Source organism: Rosa rugosa, chromosome 2 (genome assembly GCF_958449725.1).
Source record: "Rosa rugosa chromosome 2, drRosRugo1.1, whole genome shotgun sequence".
Classification (NCBI taxonomy): domain Eukaryota; kingdom Viridiplantae; phylum Streptophyta; class Magnoliopsida; order Rosales; family Rosaceae; genus Rosa; species Rosa rugosa.
This window is the reverse complement of record NC_084821.1, coordinates 39,073,344-39,095,694: the sequence shown is the minus strand read 5'-3', so window position 1 is coordinate 39,095,694 and position 22,351 is coordinate 39,073,344. Positions and strand designations below refer to the sequence as shown.

The 22,351-nt window shown below is 44.2% G+C and overlaps 2 protein-coding genes across 2 annotated transcripts; one reads left to right on the top strand and one right to left on the bottom strand.

Moving 5' to 3' along the window:
• Positions 1 to 4,772: 4,772 nt before the first annotated feature.
• On the top strand, positions 4,773 to 8,590 carry LOC133730725 (sialyltransferase-like protein 2). Its single transcript, XM_062158264.1, has 8 exons — positions 4,773 to 4,840; positions 4,984 to 5,073; positions 5,299 to 5,376; positions 5,601 to 5,701; positions 5,782 to 5,974; positions 6,064 to 6,154; positions 6,231 to 6,295; positions 8,412 to 8,590. The coding sequence occupies exons 1-8, from the start codon at positions 4,805 to 4,807 to the stop codon at positions 8,514 to 8,516; spliced, it is 759 nt and encodes a 252-aa protein (XP_062014248.1). The 5' UTR covers positions 4,773 to 4,804; the 3' UTR covers positions 8,517 to 8,590.
• A 9,732-nt stretch (positions 8,591 to 18,322) lies between these two features.
• On the bottom strand, positions 18,323 to 19,774 carry LOC133730724 (uncharacterized). Its single transcript, XM_062158263.1, has 2 exons — positions 19,159 to 19,774; positions 18,323 to 19,080 (listed from the first exon to the last, which is right to left on the bottom strand). Exons 1-2 carry the CDS (start codon positions 19,772 to 19,774, stop codon positions 18,323 to 18,325), a joined length of 1,374 nt encoding a protein of 457 aa, XP_062014247.1.
• Between the last annotated feature and the right edge of the window lie 2,577 nt (positions 19,775 to 22,351).

Below are 22,351 nucleotides of genomic sequence, written 5' to 3'. Positions count from 1 at the left end.
GAATTTTGAATATTGAGACTATTTCATAAGTTGTTGTGCGAGAAATTCGGTTTCAAATCGAGTTTATTTTCAAAACGAACGTTATTTAGGGGGTTGTGAAAATCGACTTTTTATACGTAAGGAATTTGGGAAAACTTCCTTCACGAAAGTTATAGAACTCGTCGATACAAGTTTGTGCACATATGGAACGCAAGAATCAGAGTTCGTATTAAGAAGTTATTTGGGTATAAAAGTATAAAACCCTAGCTATTTTTGGAAAGTTGCCAAAAATAGTCAGTTCTCCATTTCTGGAAACCGACCTATTCTCTCTCTCTCTCTCCCGAGCCGCAAACAGAGCAAGTTTTCGCCGGCTCCGTTCTCACAACTCCGGCCACCAATCCTTACCAAACTTCTTCCCTCATATTCGCCTTGACCTTTCCCAGCTTCCAAAGGCAGCCTTGCACCGCCTCGTGGCCTATAGCGGCGGCGGGGAGCCAAACCCGATTTGGGTTCGTTTTTTAGGAGCCAACATCGATATCTCGAGTTACCAGCCACCAAAACTCGAGGTTCTTGGCTTGTTGAACTTGCCTCAACCTCCTGATCAAGCTCCAAGAAGGACAACACCTGAAGTGATCGATTTCATGCTCGTCGGAGCCTCGCCGTTTTCTGGAAAATTTCTGGCCAAACCAGACTGTTTTCAAGTATAGTTAGGGAAGTTGTTCAACGCGATGAAACGAAGAGGATCAGCCTAGCCCCGACGCCGTTAGCGGTGGTCGGCGGCGACTCTGCCTCTAACTCCAGCGGAAATTTCCAGCCACTTCCGGTCACCCCAAGGGCAGTTTCTGCCCATTTTTATGTTCTACATGTCGATACGATCATTTCGATATATAGCATGTAAATTTTGGATATCGTATGATTAAGTTATGAATTTTACAATTTCGATCGTTAGATTTGTGATCTGTGAAGATCGGATCGCCCAATCGACTTGTAATTTTGATATAATGATAGTAGGAATGTCCCGATGACTTTGTGTGGTCACGGGTGAAGATCCGACCGCTGGATCTTCGTATAAGTGCGCTTTTTTGAATTATGTGCTAAGTTAAATATCGTATTTGGTTAGGTGTTTGACGGTTTGAGTTGGCGGACGATCGTGAATCGTATTTTGAGCTGTTAAGAAGACGCAGTGGGAATTTAGAGGTCAGTAAATCTGACATGGTTCATTTACGAACCGAATCATGCTATTTTTCTATTTATGCGATAAATTGTGGAAATTATTTTATGAGAATAAATATTTTTTTTTAAATAAAATGGACTTGATCCCTACAGTCCATGGGTAAGTAAAAACAAGTTTTACTTATAAAACTGACTTTCCCGATTTTTGAATGCATGTAAACTATAGTTGGTATTAGTGGTAATTCCTGTGAGGGTGACTACGTATATATATATTTATGTGAAATATATATTGGATGGTGTGACATTGGGTGAGGTAATGATGATGATCTGTGTGAGTGCCTGTGTGGTGGCATGTGTAATGATATGTGTGATGATTTTGAGTACATCGTACGGCTTGGGAGATAACTTTGTGTTATTGTGCCCTTGGGTACATGTTATTGAGGCAATTAATATCGTAAGGTTGAACCTCGACGGAGGTGACAGGTTACGATTCAGTTAGAGCTCTAGTCTGTCTGCCATTGCACTGCTTGGGAAATAACTTTGAGTTATCGTGCCCTTGAGTGCAACGTACAGCTTGGGGAATGACTTTGTGTTATTGTGCCCATGAGTACAATATACTTCTTGAGGGATATATTGTGTTTTGCGCCCATGATTATATTTTGGTGTAAAAGAAAGTGCAGTTGTTCTTTCTTAGTCATTCAGTAGAACCTGAATTGATTGAATTGAGAAAATTGATGTTGTTTACTTTAATTGAATGTTGGGAAAGAAATGTGATTTAGTAGAGAGTGTGTATAACTTTTATTTGAGTTTACTCATAATAGCTTTGCAAAAAGCTTACAGGGTTTGTTGTTTGCAATCCCGATACACTATTCAAACGGTGTAGCGGCGAATCTCACAGGTCAGGAGAATCAGGGTAGAGATCGAGCTGAGTAGGGCATCAGTGGTGAGTTCTGCACTTAGTCTATTTTGGTGTGTTTTGTAGACTCTTTTGAGCGTAACATTTTATTTAAGTTGGTGTTGTAATAATCGACTCGAGAGATAGTTTGCTATGAGGTTTGTAATGTGGGTTGTGTGATGTTGTTTTATTTAAAAAAAATTCAGGACGTTATTTGTTTTAGTTTGTATTCATGTTTCGGATTTGAAATTATTATTCAAAATTCGGGGCGTGACAGTTTGTATTAGAACTGTACACAATCAAAAGAAAAAAGAAGAACAAGAATAGCAAAAGAACAAACGGCAAAACAAAGAGAAAAAAAGAAAAAGAAAGTGCAGAAGAAGAAGAAACGTCAAAAGCTAAAAAGAAGATCATCTTCTTCAACTCCAGGCTTTCATTTGTATCCTCGCAACTATTTAGGTGGTTGGAACTAAACAATATTTACAATAAGAATACATGTACATGCTCATCTGGTTTTATTTGTCGATATGTGTAGTATGGTATTCTAGTATTTAGGGTATAAGCATAGAATTGGTTGTGAAGTTTATGGTGTTCAATAACCTTGTTTTGGCAAGGAAACTTGCATCTTAGATAACCCAGAAACGAAGTAAATTGAATTACCATAGGAAACATGTATGATTGCCTTGTTCATATATCGATATGATTTGAATTTGATTGTATGATTGCCTCGCTTTATGATTTGAATGCAAATATCATCAGCAAATATCAACTTTTTGGCAATAATCATCACAGCTATCTTCTTCTTTGTGAAAATAGGGCTCGGGTATTTGTTGTTTGCCTGTAGTGTTTATGCTTACGTGTTTTGATATATTTGTCACTATCTCTTACATCGTAGACTGAAGAATGATTCATGACCTTTCAGTCTCAATTGTTGGACTACTTCAATTAAGCCAATTCTATTTAGATTTTGATCATGGAAGTTCTAGTTGTTAAGTGAATTTGAATAAGCACTATGGGTAGCAGTACTTCTGTAACTTTTCATACCTGAGTAAGGCTATATGAGAAATGACTCTAGTAAGGCATCAGCGTCTCGGTCTGATCACCTATTTACTGGGAGCTGCGATGGAACACTAAAAAGATGGGTCGTGGCTGAAGATGCCGCTACCTGCTCAGCAACCTTTGAGTCTCATGCACTAGGCCAATAACGTCAATATACAACACTTTTTACACAACGAAAAAAAAAAAGTTGTTGTGTGATGATGAAAAGTCAATCATGCAACATGTTTAAGAACCTTCCGTTGTATAAGGCCATAAAAATTTTGAAGTTTTTATCTAGAAGGTGATTGCACAAGACTGACAAGAATATTTTGTTGTGTAAATAATAAAAAAAAGAGCGGCAAATTTCTCCCCTAACTCGACACAAATCTGGGTCCAAATATGTACTACATTACACAACAGAATAACTATCTTTGTTGTATGAGAGTAGCTTGCAGAATGTCATACAACAGTTTTTTACTTTGTGTTGTATGATCAAGGAATATATATTGGGAAGGTATGGATGCACCCCTAAATGCCACTTATTCCCCCCAAAATGAACAAATTTTAATTGACATGTAGGTTACATATATCTGTACTCCTACAACGGAATTGCTTATTTATGTTGTCTGAATGACAAATGCCTATCTCTCACACCAAAACTAATACTTTGATTACATATAGGCGGGAACTTTCCCTCCTTACTCCATTCACTCAAATTTAATCCCTACATGTTCAGACAACACAACTCCATTTATATGTTGTCTGATTCATGAATACAAAATAAAAAGAGCCAAATGCCTGCTTTTCATAACTTAATTAGCACTAGCGACTTTGTCTCCCGCTTAGACAAAATAACTATTTCCAATACTTGGGCAGTCTTTTCTTCGCATCTCCTCAAAACCATCTATTTCTCCTGAAAACACCATCAATGGCATGGAGTTAGGCTGGCTTGGAGTCCTTTTCAACAATTTTGTTCGACCTATCATCGCAGCACTCTCACTTTGATGAGAGAGAAAACAGATCTGAGATTTCTCTCTCCCCGTCTCCATGGCTGCAAGCTCCAGACCGGGTATTTCTTCCGCCCCACAACAGTCGTCATGGCCACCGATCTTCCACTATCGACTCCGTCTCCGCCGCCTTATAGAAGTCACCACCACCTCCTGTAATTTTCGAAATTTCTCCCTTCTCAAATTCTCCATCTCCATCTCCTTTCAATCTCCAATTTAGGATTTATGATTTGATCCACCCTTTCCCCCAATTCTCAGAAACAAACTCTCATCAAACCTAGGGTTTTATTTCAATTAACCTAGTGTCGCTCTGAAGAAGTCTCCGGCGAGGCACCCCCCCTTTCTCTGAAGTGGAGCAAGTATAGAGCAAAGCAAGCGTGTCCGATCTAGAAAAAGTGAAATCGAGAGCTTCTTCAATTCTCTACCTGCTTCTTCTTCAATCTCTCTCTCTCTCTCTCTCTCTGAGTCGCAGTCAATGAAGCTGTTGTGGTTAGCGTTCGTCATCGTTTTACTGTTTGGATTGGTCGCCATCCTCATCTACATCACCGAAATCTCTGATCTCTGTAGGCATCTCTCTTTCTCTCTCTCTCTCTCTCTGTCTCTCTCTCTCTCTCTGTGTCACTATATAAATATATATGCATGATGTGTATAATGGTTTGAATTGTGTGATGCAGATGAGATCAATCGGCTCACCGATGATGATTTGGAAGCGATGCAAAATTTGCAGAGCCGTTTCCAGAAATGTGTGGTGAGTCTCATCTTCTTCATTCTTTTTAGTCTAAATTTTGTGTGTGTGTGTGCGCGCTTTGGTAAAATTTAGTAATGTATATGCGGAATTTGAAGTGATTGAAAATCGGTGTAGTTACTCTTGTGCCTGGTCTACCTATGCAGGCTGCGAATGGATTAGGTTTACAAGCTGAGACTAGTAAAGATTACTGCGGAGTCACCATGAAATTTCCTATTGACACCATTCCTAAATGGGTGAGCATTTCTGAATTACACTTTATCCGAAAATCAGTGTAGCTGCTTAATGATTTAGTTTACAGACAAGAGCCACTGTTAAGCGCATTTTTGTATTGACTTACAATCTCATCAAGCAATACTCTGGAAAAATTTGTGTTTGATTGTTTATTGTGTGCTATTTGTGGTTGATGATTTACGTAAGTTGATGACTCATATATTGTCTGAATTTTTATGTACAAACAGAAAGATCCCAAAACCAATGAGCTTGAAGGTTTATCGTATGAGTTTAATCTGTGTGAAGCTTTGGCTACTTGGGAACAGGTGAGTACTGTGTTATGTCTGCTAGCTGATGCATGTATCATTCTTAGATATGTGCACAAGACTTGAGAACTGATATCTGTCGTAACTGTGTCGTCAAATCAAACATCCAGCCATGCATGTCAAATGTATTTTATTTTGTCTGCTCTGATCTCTCTTTCAGCTGTCAAATTTATTTCGTTTTATGCTTTACAATTGATTTGTTATTCAGTGAGTTGATTGCTCAGGTGCGGAATAGTACCACCATTCTCACTCGGGAGTTCATTGATTCTTTACCAAATGGATGGGAGGATTATGCATGGCGTAGGATTAATAAAGGAGTACTGCTGTGAGTAACACACATGAAAACCTTTTTCAGAATAAAGCAGTCTTGGATAACTATTGATATAGGGTATTTCTGTACTGCAGTGACCGCTGTAAGAATAAAACTTTGTGTGTGGAGAAACTTTCTCTGGTACTCCCTTTCACACAACCATATGTCCCTCGCATGTTTGTCCATTGTGCTGTTATCGGAAACTCGGGCGATCTTTTAAAAACAAAGTTTGGGAGAGAGATAGATGGCTATGATACAGTTGTTAGAGAAAATGGTGCACCAATTCAGGTCAAGCTGACTGCTTATTAAGAGTTAAAATAGTAATGTTTATGACTTAAAAAGAAGTCTTCTGACCTTTTTTGTTCTATATATTACAGAACTTTATTGATCATGTGGGCAAGAAATGTACGTTTCGGCTTCTTAATAGAGGATCCGCTAAAGCTCTTGATAAAGTTGTGGAGTTAGATGGTATAAGAACTGGTCCATTTTTTTATAGATATGGCATTTTTATTACAAGAGCGCTAAGTATATACAAATTTTGCAGAGTCCAGGAAGGAGGTCTTGATCATCAAAACAACAATTCATGACACTATGAACAAGATGATTCGGGTTTGTATATTCTTTTTCTGTAGCTTATATGCGTGTCCTTGACCTTAACACCCAACCAACTTGTTGACCTCAATTCTCATAGTGATAAAGTTCTTAACTTCTTTATTTATTAGTTTAGTTTGATCATTCTCTTTTCAGTTTGTGCAAGTTGTGTGTGGGTGATTAGTTTTCAAGTCTTTATCTCTGAAGACAACATAAGAACCTATTAAGAGTTAGTTTTTGCTTGATTTGAATTGGTTGTGAGTTTGAAGTTGAGCTTATGAAGTAACATTAATTTCACTAGAAAAATATAGCAAATCAGTTTTTCATTTATGTCTTATTTTAGTTGCAGCAACAACAGCTAAATCTTATAAACTAGATAATAATAACTTTGACTGACATTTAAGTGAGGTTCTTGCTGAGATCTGGAAGGGAATATGAACAAGCTTTCATAGCTAGTTGCATTTGTGAAAGTCACTCAGTTTGATTTACTGGCATAACACCAAAAGCCAGATTCTCCTTCTGATATTTCACTCATACAGGTTGTGTGCATTCTGTGTTTGGTAAATTTTGTAGCCAGATGCATTCCTTTGTTTTGTTAATGATGTTAAAGTCAGTAATACAGTTGACCAAAGGGCTCGTAATATTATTCCTGGTGCAGAGGTAAGATACTGGGTGTTTCAGAAATATTTCATTTTTTTTTTCTTGAGCATGCTTCTACCATTAATTAATTTCTTTTGTTTTTTTCTATTTTGTCTCCTTCATTTGTTTTCAAAGTTCCATGTCTTTTCTTTGTTTATCTGATTGCAATGTTAATGTACTGTAGGGTTTTCTAAGACAGAAGCTATCTGGCCAAGGGCTTGCATTTATAATTGCAGGTGGATCTGGTAAGCATTTCTTGACACATTCTGCCACAGATTCTACAAATATATTCAGTCGGTTCTTAGTTGTTAGATGTCAATTTAAATGTGTGGTTTTATCTATTTGCTAAATCAAACCACCTCTCTTGTTTTCTTCTTTTCTTCTCTCCCTTTTTGCTCTAAATTTAACCTCAGATCCTAAACTAAAAGTATTTGTAGTTTCTTTTGTTGCATGACAAAATAAACTTCTTACATTGTCTCTTGAACAAAACTAGCAAAATCTTAACCTCTCTTTTCAAGAATACTCTTTCATAAAACTTTTCAGTGATAGTAAAAATGGAGATGCATAGGACATTCAGAAAAGTGGGAGATACAAAAGGCTCTTTGCAGCATCATTCTTTGCAGTTCCTAAAATGTTCTATTAGAAATGCTAAAAAAAAGGACAAACTTCTGCTACTTTTGTTGAAAACACTTGGAATAATGTTTCTTTCTTGGCCAATCTAGCTAGTGATCCCTTAGTTGGACTTGGACTAATCTTAGAATTTTTTTGGCTTTCTCCATTGATGCTAGTTGTACAGAAAAATCTTGAGGTGGGCACGGTACTATCTGTTGATGTTTCTTGTATAGCAGTTGTGACTAGCTACAACAGTCAACGTCCAAATCAAATACAATGGGCCCATGAGAAGAGCAGTGTTTGGTGTAAGTTGCTTCAATTTCTGGAAATTTGCAGTCTCCTTGTGATACTGCTATATTGATAATGTACAGTCTCCTTACACATAACTCATGAGTTAGTATAAGGACATGAAAGCAAGTATTATGAGGAGATTGTATTATATCTCTGCTTGCAATATAAAGAGGCCGTTTTAGAGCCCTTTATTGTTTTCCCTTAGTGTCTTCAGCTCTAAAATGACCACATGAATTAAGTTCCACTTTAAATTGTTCCAGCATATTGTATTATGTATTCTACTTGCTGCATTTTTAGATTAACATGAGATTAGATATTTTGCAATGTGATAATCGTCTGCTCACATTATGTGAGATCTCCAATACCAGGATATAAATGGTCAAATTTCTGGTAAGTTTTTGCAGAATGTATAAAATTTTGCTAGGATGCATCTTAAAGTTGTTTTTGGACATTTGTATTTTCTTTTGTTTCAGCTAATAACATAGGTTGTGGACTTAACTAACATAGTAGTATCACTTTGAAAGTCCCAATTGTGCGTACATGTACAGATTAAAGTTCTATATTAATCCAGCCTATCCTCTTGCTTTTGCAGATAACTGAGATCCTCAAGCTAGTAAGAAGGCTTTACAGACTCATTCTAGATTCTGCAAAAGAGAGGGAAAATATTGATGGGCGCACCATTTTCTGCGTCTGCTGATAATATTCACATGCAGCAGCTGCTCATATTTTTGTCAATAATCATATTAATTTTTGATGGTTTATTGATATTGATAATGGCATGGCACTAGAATGCTATCTTGTTTTGGAATAATTTGTATCAGTTTTGGATATCTCAAGTAGATGGGCATGTATTAGAATACTTTTTTTCTTTTAATATATGTTGGCTTGGATGATTGAGAAATGCTCCTTTTTAACATTTGATGTACATAGAATGGGTTGGATTGGTTTGCAATGTGTTTTCTTTCCAATTGATTGCGTTCATTAGGTAAAATGGAGCATTATTGTGCACAAAATATAGAAAATCAAAATGATTGTACAACAATTTTATAGTGCGACAATTCAACATTGTTTGAATACACAAAATTAGGCCATTCACACAATGCGCGCATTCATTACAATCACACAACGGTAAAAACTAAACTCTATTGTCCAAAACCAATTCACACAACAAGCATACTGCACAACTAAAGTGTGATGGTATATCAGGCGACGGTGAAATTAAAAAAATTATTGTCTGACTAGGCTTTCCAACAACAGCTTTGGAACAAGTTCTGTTGTCTGAAGGATGCACATGCCACGCACAGCATGACTGCGCGGCAACTGTGGCTGCCATCTGCCGAGAGAAGGCACAACACTTTTAACAAATAAGTGTTGACTGTTTATGTTTCACACAACGGGTTTCCACCGTTGTGCCATTTTTCATCACACAACGCTCCGATACACAACGGAGATCGTCCAAATCACACAACGAATTTGGTCCATTGTCTGTCAGCTTTTTTGGCCTAGTGATGTGGATTGGGTATTCATTTTCCTTCCAATATTTAATTCTAGTATTTGACATGACTTGCAATATGATCTAGATGTTAGAATGATGATACTTCCACAAAGGAATAATGATGAGAATTCGTAATTCAGTCTTCAAATTTCATTGGGAATCAATTTTTCAAGTGGAATTCGTAATTCAATCCAATGAGCCTAGTAAATGGTACAAGACAGAATGAAAAAAAAAAAAAAGAAGAAATTTGGAGTTGTTTAGAATCTTGTAGATTGTTTTTCAGTGACATTTTTGTTGGTTTACTCACGAACCAGGTTTTGTCTTCTTTCCTCTATTTCTTGTTCTTGTGTTTGAAACTGTGAAGGACTTCATGTAGTTTTCCTGCTTTCAAAACGAGTTTGGTTACTGCTTTTGCTTTGTGACATGGCTCACATCAGTGGACTTGTTTGTGCTTAGGTGTGTTTTGGATCCTTTGTGTTCCAAAATTATAGTATTATCAATTATTCAAGATTTGCTCAAGTATTGTCATTGGCAATGCAGATTGGAGGCAGTAATCTTTTTGATAAAGCATCTGCTTTGCATATCTTAGCTTCCCCTTTCTCACCAGTCAATGCTTGTAGGAATGATGTCCTTCCAAATGATGCATGCATTACAGCTATCCGTTCCCTTGAATTTGGTGGAACATGGAGCACTTAAAGAAGCTTTAGATATAGTCCAGATTGCACACAATAGAAATGTACAGATCCTATATCCAAAGACTTTGTGTGCAAGAATGACCATCATCCCAAGCAATTGGAAATATTTCCTAGGCATGCTATTCCAGATGGTGAGAATGCATTTGATTGACAAAAAATATGACGCATTTCCTTTCCTAAATGATGAGAACAAGTATAAATTCAGTATTTCGTTGACCACATATATGAATAAGTCTGTTGTTTCCTTATTTCTAATCTCAGATACATGATCCTAGCATTGACTGGTGAGAAAGGGTATAATTGAATTGCATGTAACTAGTGTTCTGCCCATATTGGTCCAGTTTCTGTTCTGGCATGTGTACCCCTCAGTGAACTATTGATCCATATGCAGCTGGAACTACATAAAGAGATTAAAAAGCACCTACAGAAGCTTCCAAAGCTAGACTCCAATGAGGCCATGAGAGCACCAAAGCTAGACTCCTTAAGTAAATTTCTGGATGTATATTGCTAGGAGAGTAGTATTAGATGTACTCCTTTTGTGGATGAAAGATTACCTTTGCACAATCCATTTTTGTGCATGATGTGGATTATAACAATTTCTTCTATATATTGATAGCTACTGTTAATTTGATCATTTTTTTATTTCAGTTCCAGCATATATAATGATTGAATAATTCTATTGAGACAACAATAACCACAAAAAAACTGTCGTATGTGCACAATGACCTCAAAATAAAAACTGTCGTCTGAATTTAAAACAGATAACAGATACTTTGAAAAACTATCATCTAAATAAAAGTCACACAACGGGTATAAAATAAAGCGACCTCTGAATCGCAATCACACAACAGTTTTTAAAGTAGCCCATTGTGTGAAGAATAGTCACACAACAGCTAATGTTGTCGACAGGCTGCCGACATGCTGTCGAGCCATTCACACGACGGTTCCCTACAATCGACCTTCATCAGATAGCGCCTCGATATACGACGGTTAGCCTCCATATCAGACGACGGTTTTTAGCCGTCGTCTGATTCAATTTTTGTAGTAGTGATCCCTATACTATTACTTGTACCCCTTATACTTGAGGGTGGCTATTTGGCTAACAAGTTTTTGGCCAAATAGCTGGTAGTTAAATCCCTATACTATTACTTGTACCCCTTATACTTGAGGGTGGCTAACAGGTTGTTAGCCAAATAGCCACCCTCAAGTATAAGCAGTATAAGTAACAGTGGCTATTTGGCTATTACTTGTACCCCTTACACTTGAGGGTGGCTATTTGGCCAAAAACTTGTTAGCAACAGCTGTACATACTAGGGAAGTCTCAACTAAGTTTGGCACTATCGGCTGGGCCCCATCGGTACTCCCATGTACTATGCCATGGGCCGGGTTCACGACCCACCATGGCGGGGCTCATTTGGGATGCCACCCCGGGCACCCAGGGCCCTGGGCAAGGCCAGCACAGCCCAACTATTTACACGACAGGAGGACTGATATGGCATCAGAAGAACAACTAGTGTCCCACATCGAAGATGGGGGAGACTTCCTTCACATGCTCGAGTATAAGGGCATTAGCACAACCACCTTTTACGGGTAATAACTCCTTTGTCTACTATTTACTTACTATACATCAATATTAGCTTCTCACTCAAGCATCGAAGAGGTGTAAACCGTCCGGTACGGTTTACTCCTCTAAGCGTGTGTTCTTGGTACAGGATTTAGGAGGCGCATCGGTACCCCAGACGGTAAAGCATTCTGTGTGAGGTACCCGGAGAAAGCCACCAGAAACATTGGCGCGCCAGATAGGGGACTAGGATCATGACTGAGCCGGAAGGAATGGCAGGAGAGGGTAGAAGTGTCGCCCGGGCACTGATATTCTCTCCGGGTACTTCATCAGCAGAAGCGCCAGGTGTTGAAGAGATTCATGGCCCCGGTTCCTTGGACCCGCATGTCCCGGACCAAGTGTCTCCGGTATCGGAATTGGAATCCATGCGGGCGGAGATAGCAGCTTTCAGGGAACAGTCCAGGATCGATCGGGAACAACAGAGTACCGATAGGGAAACAAACCGCCTTACGCAACAGAAGATGCAGGATCTGGAAGATGAAAACACAACGCTGGCTCGAGCACTGGACCGGAGGCACCAGCACAACGAGGCGCTCACCCAGGCCCTGGCTAGGTCATCCCAACCAGCGGCGGGCGTGAACGCCGCCCAGCGGGTAATCCAAGTACCGGTAGAATTATTCCCGGAAAGCTTGAGACATCTACCACCACCACCGTTACCGCAGCCAGCACCGAGTATCCCCCCGGTAACCGACGCAAACACGGCATTACTTGTGCAAATGAGCAACTCTTTGCATGCTCTGCAGGCAAGGGTGCAGGCCACAGAAAACAGGGACACCTGGAGGGCCCTGGCCACCTACGAGGATCGCCCGGGTCCTTTCACCCAACAGGTTAGAGGAGCCATTCGAGCAGATATGTCGAAGCCACTGAAGATTGACTACACGGGGGTTGGAGATCCCTACCAGCATCTACAGGCCTTCCGCTCGCAAACAAGTGCCAAGGGATATACGGATGAGGTGTGTTGTAATATGTTCCAGGAAACCTTGTCAGGGGAAGCTTTGAGTTGGTTCTACGAACTGCCGGTCGGTTCTGTAGGGAACTTCAAGGAGTTGGCTGACAAGTTTGTAGCTCGATTCATCTTACGCACCGATGGGATACACACACCAAAGGGCCTGTTAAAGGTCCAGCAGGGAGAGAATGAAACCTTGAAGTCTTTTGTAAATCGGTGGCAGGCGGCTACCGCCAAGTGCCGGGACCTTAATAAGGAACTGGCCGAGCTGGCTTTCAGGAGAGGCTTAAGGCGCGGAGAATTTCTCTATGGGATTAACCATAATCCTCCAGCCAACTACGACGAGCTGATGGCCACTGCCATCAGACACGCCCAGGCCGAATTCGAAACCTACGGGGACACCCCCAGACCAGAGCTAAGGGTGCCAACCTCAGCCTCAACTGTCAGGGATGAGCCACGAAAGAGGGAGTGGGCCCATAGTCATGACAGGTCACCCCATACCTCGAGCAAAAGAGGCAAAGAGTCCTCATCCAGGACTAACAGTTATGGGACCACTCACCACCAGCGGGAGCCAGGGGTACAACAGGCCCCGCGAACACCACCACCCCCCCGGTATGAGGTGTTCACAATCCTTAACGCTTCATACGAGACTATTTGGAACGAAAGTAAGGATGAGATACCGGGCCCACCTCCAAGGAAGTTCCCGAAGAGTAAACTTACCCAGCACGATACCGGAAAGTTCTGCACTTATCATAAGGATGCCGGACACAATACCAATCTATGTGTTGCTTTAAAAAATACTATCGAGTCCCTTATCCAGAGGGGCAAGCTCCAACGGTACCTGCCTGCTAAGGAGATAGGGGCGGTGGACGTGTACGGCCAAATCTTCACGATCCACGGTGGGGGCCCGAAGGAATTACATCCTCAGAGGAAGAGGCGAAATTCTAGTTTCGGTCATCCGGAAGTTTTCAACTTCCACAAGGCCCCGCGGCAAGATGATGGTACCGGATGGACATCGGTGACATTCCTGCAGGAGGAGGAAGCCGATCTGAAAATGCCCCATGATGATCCCTTCTTAATCACACTCCAAATGGACCATTATATAACGTCCCGGGTGCTGGTGGACACCGGGGCCTCAGTTAGCGTATTATTTCGCGATGCGTACAAGGCTTTGAACAGAGGCAGAGCCAAGCTATCGCAGGATAATGAGCCGCTCATTAGCTTTTCAGGGGATATCGTCCAACCACTCGGATCAGATTACCTATCGATCACGTTAGGCGAAAGCCCAAATTGTTCAACCATCAAAACAGAGTTCATCGTGGTGGACTGCGTCTCATCCTATAATGCTATCCTAGGCCGGCCGGCACTTTGGCGCCTGAAAACCTTCATTGCAGGTCACATGCTGATGATGAAAGTGCCAACCCCGGTCGGCATCGCTACGATCCGAGGTGACCAGGCCGCAGCAAGGAAATGCTATTCATTGACCGTATCTCGCGGTAAGGGAAAGTCTGAGATGTTGCCCGTGGCTACTAACCCTCTGACGGACAGGTATGAGGATCCCAGGGACGATACCGATTCAGACGAAGAACGGCCCGGTGCCGTAGAGGACATTGAGGAGGTGGTGCTATCAGAGCAGTTCCCGGACAGGACTGTTAAGATAGGTACTAAACTGTCTCCGGTTATCAGGGAAAATTTAATCTCGTTCCTCCGCTCAAACTCATCTGCATTCGCCTGGTCATATGAGGACATGCCCAGTATACCAATGGAGATAGCCACGCACAATCTTAGTATTATCCCTTATTCAGCACCGGTAAGACAAAAGAGGAGGGCTTTTACACACGATAAGTACCGGGCTATCCAGGATGAGGTAAAGAAATTGATGGCCATCAACTTTGTCAGGGAAGTCACTTATCCCCGGTGGTTAGCCAACGTGGTCATGGTGCCAAAGAAATCTCAGGGATCATGGCGCATGTGTGTGGACTACACAAACCTCAACAGGGCATGCCCCAAGGATAGCTTCCCGCTCCCGCGAATTGACCAACTAATCGACTCCACTGCTGGGTACCGGTTACTCAGTTTCATGGATGCGTTCAGTGGGTACAACCAAATTCGAATGAACCCGGCAGACGAGGAGCACACTGCCTTTACCACAGACAAGGGTCTCTATTGTTACCAGGTCATGCCTTTCGGATTAAAGAATGCAGGTGCCACTTATCAGCGACTCGTCAACTCTATGTTTGAGGAGGTTATCGGTACTATCATGGAAGTTTACGTGGACGATATGCTGGTAAAAAGTTTAACTCCGGAGGACCACGTTACCAACTTGTCAATCGTCTTTACCATCATTTTACGCAATGGTATGCGGCTTAACCCGCAGAAGTGCATCTTCGGGGTCGAGGTAGGAAAGTTTCTCGGGTACATCATTAGCCACAGGGGGATCGAGGCCAACCCGGAGAAAGTGCAGGCTATATTAGACATGGTATCCCCAACCTACCGGAACGAAGTCCAATCTCTTACAGGCAAGGTGGCCGCCCTGTCAAGGTTCATCTCCAGGCTGACGGACAAGTGTACTCCTTTCTTCAAACTGCTAAAAACCCAGCACGTCGAGGTAATAGCCTGGACAGCTGAGCACGAGAGTGCTTTTATTGGCTTGAAGGCGTACTTATCAGCGGTACCTCTACTTTACAAACCTGTTCCGGGAGAAATGCTCTACATATATCTGGCGGCATCTTCAACGGCTGTAAGCTCAGCTCTGATTAGGAAGGACTCCGATTGCGAGTACCCGGTGTACTATGCTGGAAAGGGGTACACTGGTGCAGAATCCAGGTACCCGGACATTGAAAAAATAGCATTGGCCCTCTTGGTATCGGCTCGGAAGCTTAGGCATTACTTCCAAGCACATTCAATCACCGTTTTCACTAATCACCCGCTGAGGCAAGTTTTGCAGAAACCGGAGACATCGGGCAGGTTAATTAAATGGGCCATCGAGCTGGGAGAGTTCGATATCAAGTACCAACCCCGGACAGCTATCAAGGGCCAGGCAGCGGCAGATTTTATTTCTGAGGCGATTCCCTCCCATAACCCTTCCCTGGAACCACATAAACCGCTAGCCCCGGATCCGCCTCCACCAAGCACTTGGCGATTATATGTTGATGGCGCATCCAACAAGAAAACAAGTGGGGCCGGTATCCTGCTAATTAGCCCGGACGATCAAGTCTACGAGTACGCCCTCAAGTTTGCCTTCAAGGCATCCAACAACACCGCAGAGTACGAGGCACTCATAGCAGGCCTGCAGATCGCCCGGGAACTAGGGGTGCAGCACCTTAGTATTTTCAGTGATTCCCAGTTAGTAGTAAACCAGGTCAGCGGTAACTTCGAGGCAAAGGAACCCCACATGTCCTCTTACCAGGCTCTGGCTCGGGCATTAGTACAGAGATTTACTTCCTACATTTTTACTCAAATACCGAGGGCAGAAAACGACAAGGCAGACGCCCTTGCTAAGCTTGCATCAACTTCCCCAAGCCCTACCTATGGAGCCACTAAAGTCGAAATACTCGAGCGACCTAGCACTTCTAAAACTGTGTCAGAAATTTTCGCTGTGGATAACACAGCTTCGTGGATGGACCCAATTTTGAAATACATGGTCGACGGCTTAGCACCGGATGATAAGGTCGAGGCCAGAAGACTGCAATCGAGGTCAGCTCGGTACACGATCATGAATGGCAAGTTATATCGGAGAGGCCACTGCTTCCCCAGTCTGAGGTGTGTAACGCCGGAGGAGGGTCACAAGATAATGAAGGACATACATGCTGGTGTATGCGGTAACCATGCCGGAGCCCGGTCTCTCGCACATAAGACCCTAAGGGCAGGATATTTCTGGCCAACCATGTCGGCCCTAGCCCAAACAATATCCAGTTCTTGCCACAAGTGCCAAATGTATGCAAATATCCCAAGGGCACCGCCCATTGCCCTCTCCATCCTCCTTGCACCGTGGCCGTTCTGTCAGTGGGGTTTGGACTTGATTGGTAAACTTCCCACAGCAGTTGGACAATTCAAATACGCCATCGTCGCTGTGGACTATCAAACAAAGTGGGTTGAAGCAGAACCTCTTGTCGCCATCACCACGGAAAAGGTAAAAAATTTCCTGTGGAAGAACATCTACTGCAGGTTTGGAGTCCCGGACACCATAATCACGGACAACGGAACCCAGTTTGACAATGATGAGTTGAGGGCTTACACAGAGAACCTGGGCACCAGAATTTTATATGCATCCCCGGCCCACCCCCAGACCAACGGTCAGGTCGAGGCTGTCAACAAGATCATCAAGAAGATACTGAAAAAGAAGCTCGACGATGCCAAGGGACTTTAGGCTGCTAAACTCCCGGAGGTGTTGTGGGCTATCAGGACCACGGCAACAGAGGCCACCGGGGAGACCCCATTCTGCATGGCTTTCGGGACAGAAGCGGTACTCCCTATTGAAACACAGGTCCAGAGTCCCCGGATCGAGTATTTCGATGCGGGTACCAACTCGGAAGGCCTACAACTCGATGCCGATTTGCTAGAGGAACGAAGGGATGTGGCACACATGCATAACTTGGCTAACAAGCGGAGGATAGCTCGCTATTACGATGCCAAGGTACAATCCCGGACACTGAAATTGGGGGACTGGGTCATGAAGCAGGTCTACCCAGAGCCCCGGGGACTGGATCCATCCTGGACAGGCCCTTATGAGATCATTGAAGAGGTAGGCCCTGCAACCTTTTTCATCCGGGACATGGACGGAGTCGTATCCCGGCATCCATGGAATACCCAGCGCCTGCGGTACTATTACAAGTAGCTCCCGGAGCATCTTGTCCTAGCTTTTGCTTTTTGACCATACAGCTATGGCAAGCTACCCATCGGGTACTCATTCTGTATTAACCACCATGTGGTACTTGAATGGAAAAATGAATTATTCAGACCATTTCTAGCATTTTTTTTACCTACACCGGGCATTCCCGGACATAGCTGTTGTCAATTACTCTATTCCGGTAATAAGTGATGCAAGTAAACGCTTAAAGCAAGGTATAAAATCCTAGAAATTTTAATCCCTTTCCAATTCCCATTCAAGTTCAAAAAATTACATTCACAAAAGCCTGGACTACCAAGCACAGGAATCACGCCATTGTTCAAGAAAGGGATAATTTCAAAAAAAAAAATAGTTAATGGTAATTTCCACTACTGCTTGCCACCGGTACTTTGGGATCCACCAGCACCGGACTTGGTTGCCACCTCCTTCTCTTTCTTCTTCTCGAGAAGGCCCCGCCTGAATTTGGCTTCATCCAAGTACCCGGCCGCCACCCACTCCTTGAACTTCATGATAACAGCCTTGTCTTGGGCAGCAGCAAGCATCGCAATAAGCTCCTCGGAAGCCTTGTACTCCTCCACGGCCTCGCGCTTCTCCACGGGAAGACGCTCCTCCAAGTAGTCTGCCTTCTCCTTCCATGATGTGGCAGACTCTGCAGCATCCTTCTCCGAGTCCCGAGCATTCTTTACCTCATCCCGCGCCTCGGTGAGTTCACCCTCAAGCTCCGCGATCCGCTGCTTTGCCGCGTCCATCTCGGCAACCAGTGGAGTCAAGGACTCGATCTTTTGCCTCAAGGAGTCCCGCTCCTTCTCCAGCTTGGCCTTCTCACCATGCAGATACTTCACCTGCCCGGAGAGATTGCTAACCTCCTCCTTCAGTTGAGTATCTTCCTCGCTGGCATCAACCGCGTACACATTGAACAGGGCCTGCAAACACACCGGTTAAAATATATATACAAAAGGTACCGGTCGCAAGAATGAAGCAACCCCATACCCGCATTATAGATTCCCGGGCGAGACGGCGATTCTCTTTGGGGGTATTGTCCTTGGCCCGCACCCGGTCGAGGTCAATATCCTTCAGATCGCTAAGCATGGACTGCACAAATTTTTCATCAGCAACCCCGTACTCACTCAGCAGCTGCTTGATGGGCTTCTTAGGGATTACCGGAATGGCAGGGGCCAGTAGGCCAAGTGACGGCGACGCGTCGGGTACCGGAAGTTCTCTCTTCTGCCTCTTCGCACCGGATCCTTTAACATCCCGGCCGGTATAGGTAACCTCCTGTTTGTCACCTCGGTGCCGGTGCCTGTGTGACCTCTTCTTCTCCCCGGGAAGCAGGGCCTCGTCGCTCCCAGTGGACCGAGAAGAAATGGAAACGGCGGGCGATACCTTCTCCCTTCCGGGATCAGCTATGGTGATGATGTCAGCGGCAGAAGGCTGCTCGACTTGAGTCGCGGGAGCATTGGGATCAGGTTCCCCATATCCCGCGTCAGTGATCTCCAGCAGGGTCTCTTCAATGGACCGACCCGTAGCCTTCGACCCTAGGTCGACCTCAATGTGCAGGGCGTCTTCTCCCTGGTTCATCAGCATATCCATCAACTGGTTATCGTCCATTCTGTCCTCCTCTTTGCCTTTCCGGGGTTTCCTCTTCGGTGCTTTCACTGCAATCAGTTCCATAGTTAGTAAAAAAAAAAAAAAAGGAAGAAAGAAGCCAAAAGTTTTTTTTTAAAAAGCCTCACCAGGGAGCCATCCTAGCCCTAGCCTATAAAGTATAGAGTGCCGGATAAATCTATAAGAGCTCCTCTCTTTCTCATTCCAAACAGCGTATACCCGGGCTATCCTCTTCCTTTCCACCTCGGATAAAGTGTAGGCCTGGTCCCCGATTGCTTGGAAAGTGCCGGTCAGATGCCACTTCTTATTTTTAATCTGCCATCGCCCACCAGCTAGAAACACTTTATTCCTCCACCTTTTGCTCATCGACGAGGGCATGTCGGTAACTAATGGTTCGTAATCCCTAGCGGCAAAGGTCACCGTACCCGCACAGGACAGCTTCCTTGAGTACAGGATCCTGTGTACCGCGCGGAATTCATTTACGGAAGGCCACCCTTGTTGGCACAAGTCCCACATGGCCATCATACTATATATTTGGCGAATAGCATTCGGGGTCAACTGCCCCGGTGACAGGTTCAGCATCCGCAATAGATACTGTAGGCACCGGGGCAGCGGTAGCGATAACCCTTGGTGGAACTGGTTCTCGTGCAGCGCCACCCACCCCGGGACAGGATTCGCGGCCATCTCTCCTTCCTTAAGGGGCCTAAGCTCTACTGCATCCGGTATCCCCCACTTCAGTCGCATGGCGATGATCTCCTTCATCGTCATACTTCTCCCGGGTTCGTCGCATACGGTCCCGTCCGTAAGTGTATACCTAGGCTTCGGTATGCCCTCCGGGATTGCCACCGTGACTACGGGGGCCTCCACAGATCCATCCCCGCTCTCACCCTCGTCGGACTCCTCACTGCTCTCCGAGAACACCCCCGTCGAGGAGCCGGTATTCTCTGCTAATTGACCTACTGAAGCTAGGTACCGATCGATATCCACTTCAGCTTGCCTGGCAGACGACTGGTATGACGATCCCGTATCCCCACCCTTGGTTTCTGATTCCATCCTAATCACGATACCGGAAACCTCAAAACTCGCTATATCTGGAATCAGAAGCACAAGGGTTAGCCTAACCAGATCTAAGACCACGTTGAAGCGCGGATCACTCCCCACTTCAAAGCAAAACCCAGAAAATCAAAGCAAAACCCAGAAATTCAAAGCAAAACCTAGAAATTCAAGAAAACCCAGAAACTCATGAAAACCCAGAAATTCAAAGCAAGCCCAGAAATTCAACGCAAAACCCAGAAACACAGGCAAAATCGAAGCAGCCCAAACCCACGTCAAACAGAAACACAAAACAAAAAAAAAAAAAACCAAACCACATTCTCTTACCTCTTTCCGGCAGTCGCTAATCTGGCTAAAGCTTTCGTCTTCACTCCTCACAGCCACAGCAACAGAAGCACAAGAGGTGAGAGGGCAAAACGCGATTTCTCAGATTCTCAGAATTTCGAAGAAAGTGAGAAGGGAAACAGTCTGTTTCCCTCTTAAATTCAATCTCCAAAGCATCAGGGCCGTTGAAGCCGAAAAGCCCACAACCACAGGATCACTACACGTGTCCCACGTCTCGAAAACCGTCAGTTGAGGGGACGGGCATTTATTGCACAACTCAGTATGCCCCACGTGGCTGACATGCACCGCCTACCCCATCGGGTACCAGGAGGCTCCAACTCTCTCTACCCCATCGGGTATCAGAGCCAAGTTCTTTCTCTACCCCATCGGGTATCAGAGCCAATTCCTCTCTCTACCCCATCGGGTATCAGAGCCAAGTTCTTCCTCCACCCCATCGGGTATCAGAGCCAAGTTCTCTCTCTACCCCATCGGGTATCAGAGCCAAGTCCTCTCTCTACCCCATTGGGTACCGGAGACTCACATCCTCTACCCCATTGGGTACCGGAGAGTCAATTCCTCCACCCCATCGGGTATCAGAGCCAATTTCTCTCTCTGCCCCATAGGGTATCAGAGCCAATTCCTCTACCCCATTGGGTACCGGAGAGTCAATCCCTCCACCCCATCGGGTATCAGAGCCAAGTTCTCTCTCTACCCCATCGGGTATCAGAGCCAAGTCCTCTCTCTACCCCATTGGGTACCGGAGACTCACATCCTCTACCCCATTGGGTACCGGAGAGTCAATTCCTCTACCCCATTGGGTATCAGAGTCAAGTCTTCTCTCTACCCCATCGGGTACCGGAGGCTCACATCCTCTACCCCATTGGGTACCGGAGGCTCACTTCCTATTCCCCATCGGGTATCAGAGTCAAGTCCTCTCTACCCCATTGGGTACCGGAGGCTCAACCCCCACCCCATCGCAGCGTGTAGATTAGCTACCTACAGCGTAACCCGCTCAAGATATCCCTTGAACGGGAACTTGGGGGACTCCCTATAGGCACACTAGTGCCAATCTTCCGAGACAATAATAAGTCCCCACCCAAGAAACATCTTGAACGGGAACTTGAGGGACTTGTACATACTAGGGAAGTCTCAACTAAGTTTGGCACTATCGGCTGGGCCCCATCGGTACTCCCATGTACTATGCCATGGGCCGGGTTCACGACCCACCATGGCGGGGCTCATTTGGGATGCCACCCCGGGCACCCAGGGCCCTGGGCAAGGCCAGCACAGCCCAACTATTTACACGACAGGAGGACTGATATGGCATCAGAAGAACAACTAGTGTCCCACATCGAAGATGGGGGAGACTTCCTTCACATGCTCGAGTATAAGGGCATTAGCACAACCACCTTTTACGGGTAATAACTCCTTTGTCTACTATTTACTTACTATACATCAATATTAGCTTCTCACTCAAGCATCGGAGAGGTGTAAACCGTCCGGTACGGTTTACTCCTCTAAGCGTGTGTTCTTGGTACAGAATTTAGGAGGCGTATCGGTACCCCAGACGGTATAGCATTCTGTGTGAGGTACCCGGAGAAAGCCACCAGAAACAACAACATAACCAAAAACATGATGTCAATAAAGATTCACTCACTCGAGTCGAATATTACATTAACAAGTGTTTACAAAACTCGAGGGAAATGAAATACAACTGTAAACGCTCGCTAGGAGCGTACCACATACAGCAGTATGATAACAAAATAGGTTATAAATCTAAAATTGCTGCAACTACGCCTCAAACTCAGCCCTGGTGGTCTTGACCTACAGGAATAACCGCTACACCATGGAGTAGTGCACCGGGTTGTAAACAATAAACTCGGTAAGCTTTTGAAGCTCGTATGAGTAAACTCAATTTAAAAGACACAAGCCCGCATGCTTGAC

Coding starts and splice junctions, on each gene's coding strand:
- LOC133730725 (XM_062158264.1), top strand. CDS start 4,805: ATGCAAAATTTGCAGAGCCGTTTCCAGAAATGTGTG. Junction 5,702..5,781: donor ATTAATAAAGGAGTACTGCT/GTGAGTAACACA, acceptor TCTGTACTGCAG/TGACCGCTGTAAGAATAAAA. Junction 5,975..6,063: donor AAAATGGTGCACCAATTCAG/GTCAAGCTGACT, acceptor TATATATTACAG/AACTTTATTGATCATGTGGG.
- LOC133730724 (XM_062158263.1), bottom strand. CDS start 19,774: ATGCGACTGAAGTGGGGGATACCGGATGCAGTAGAGCTTAGGCCCCTT. Junction 19,081..19,158: donor AGGGCTAGGATGGCTCCCTG/GTGAGGCTTTTT, acceptor AACTGATTGCAG/TGAAAGCACCGAAGAGGAAA.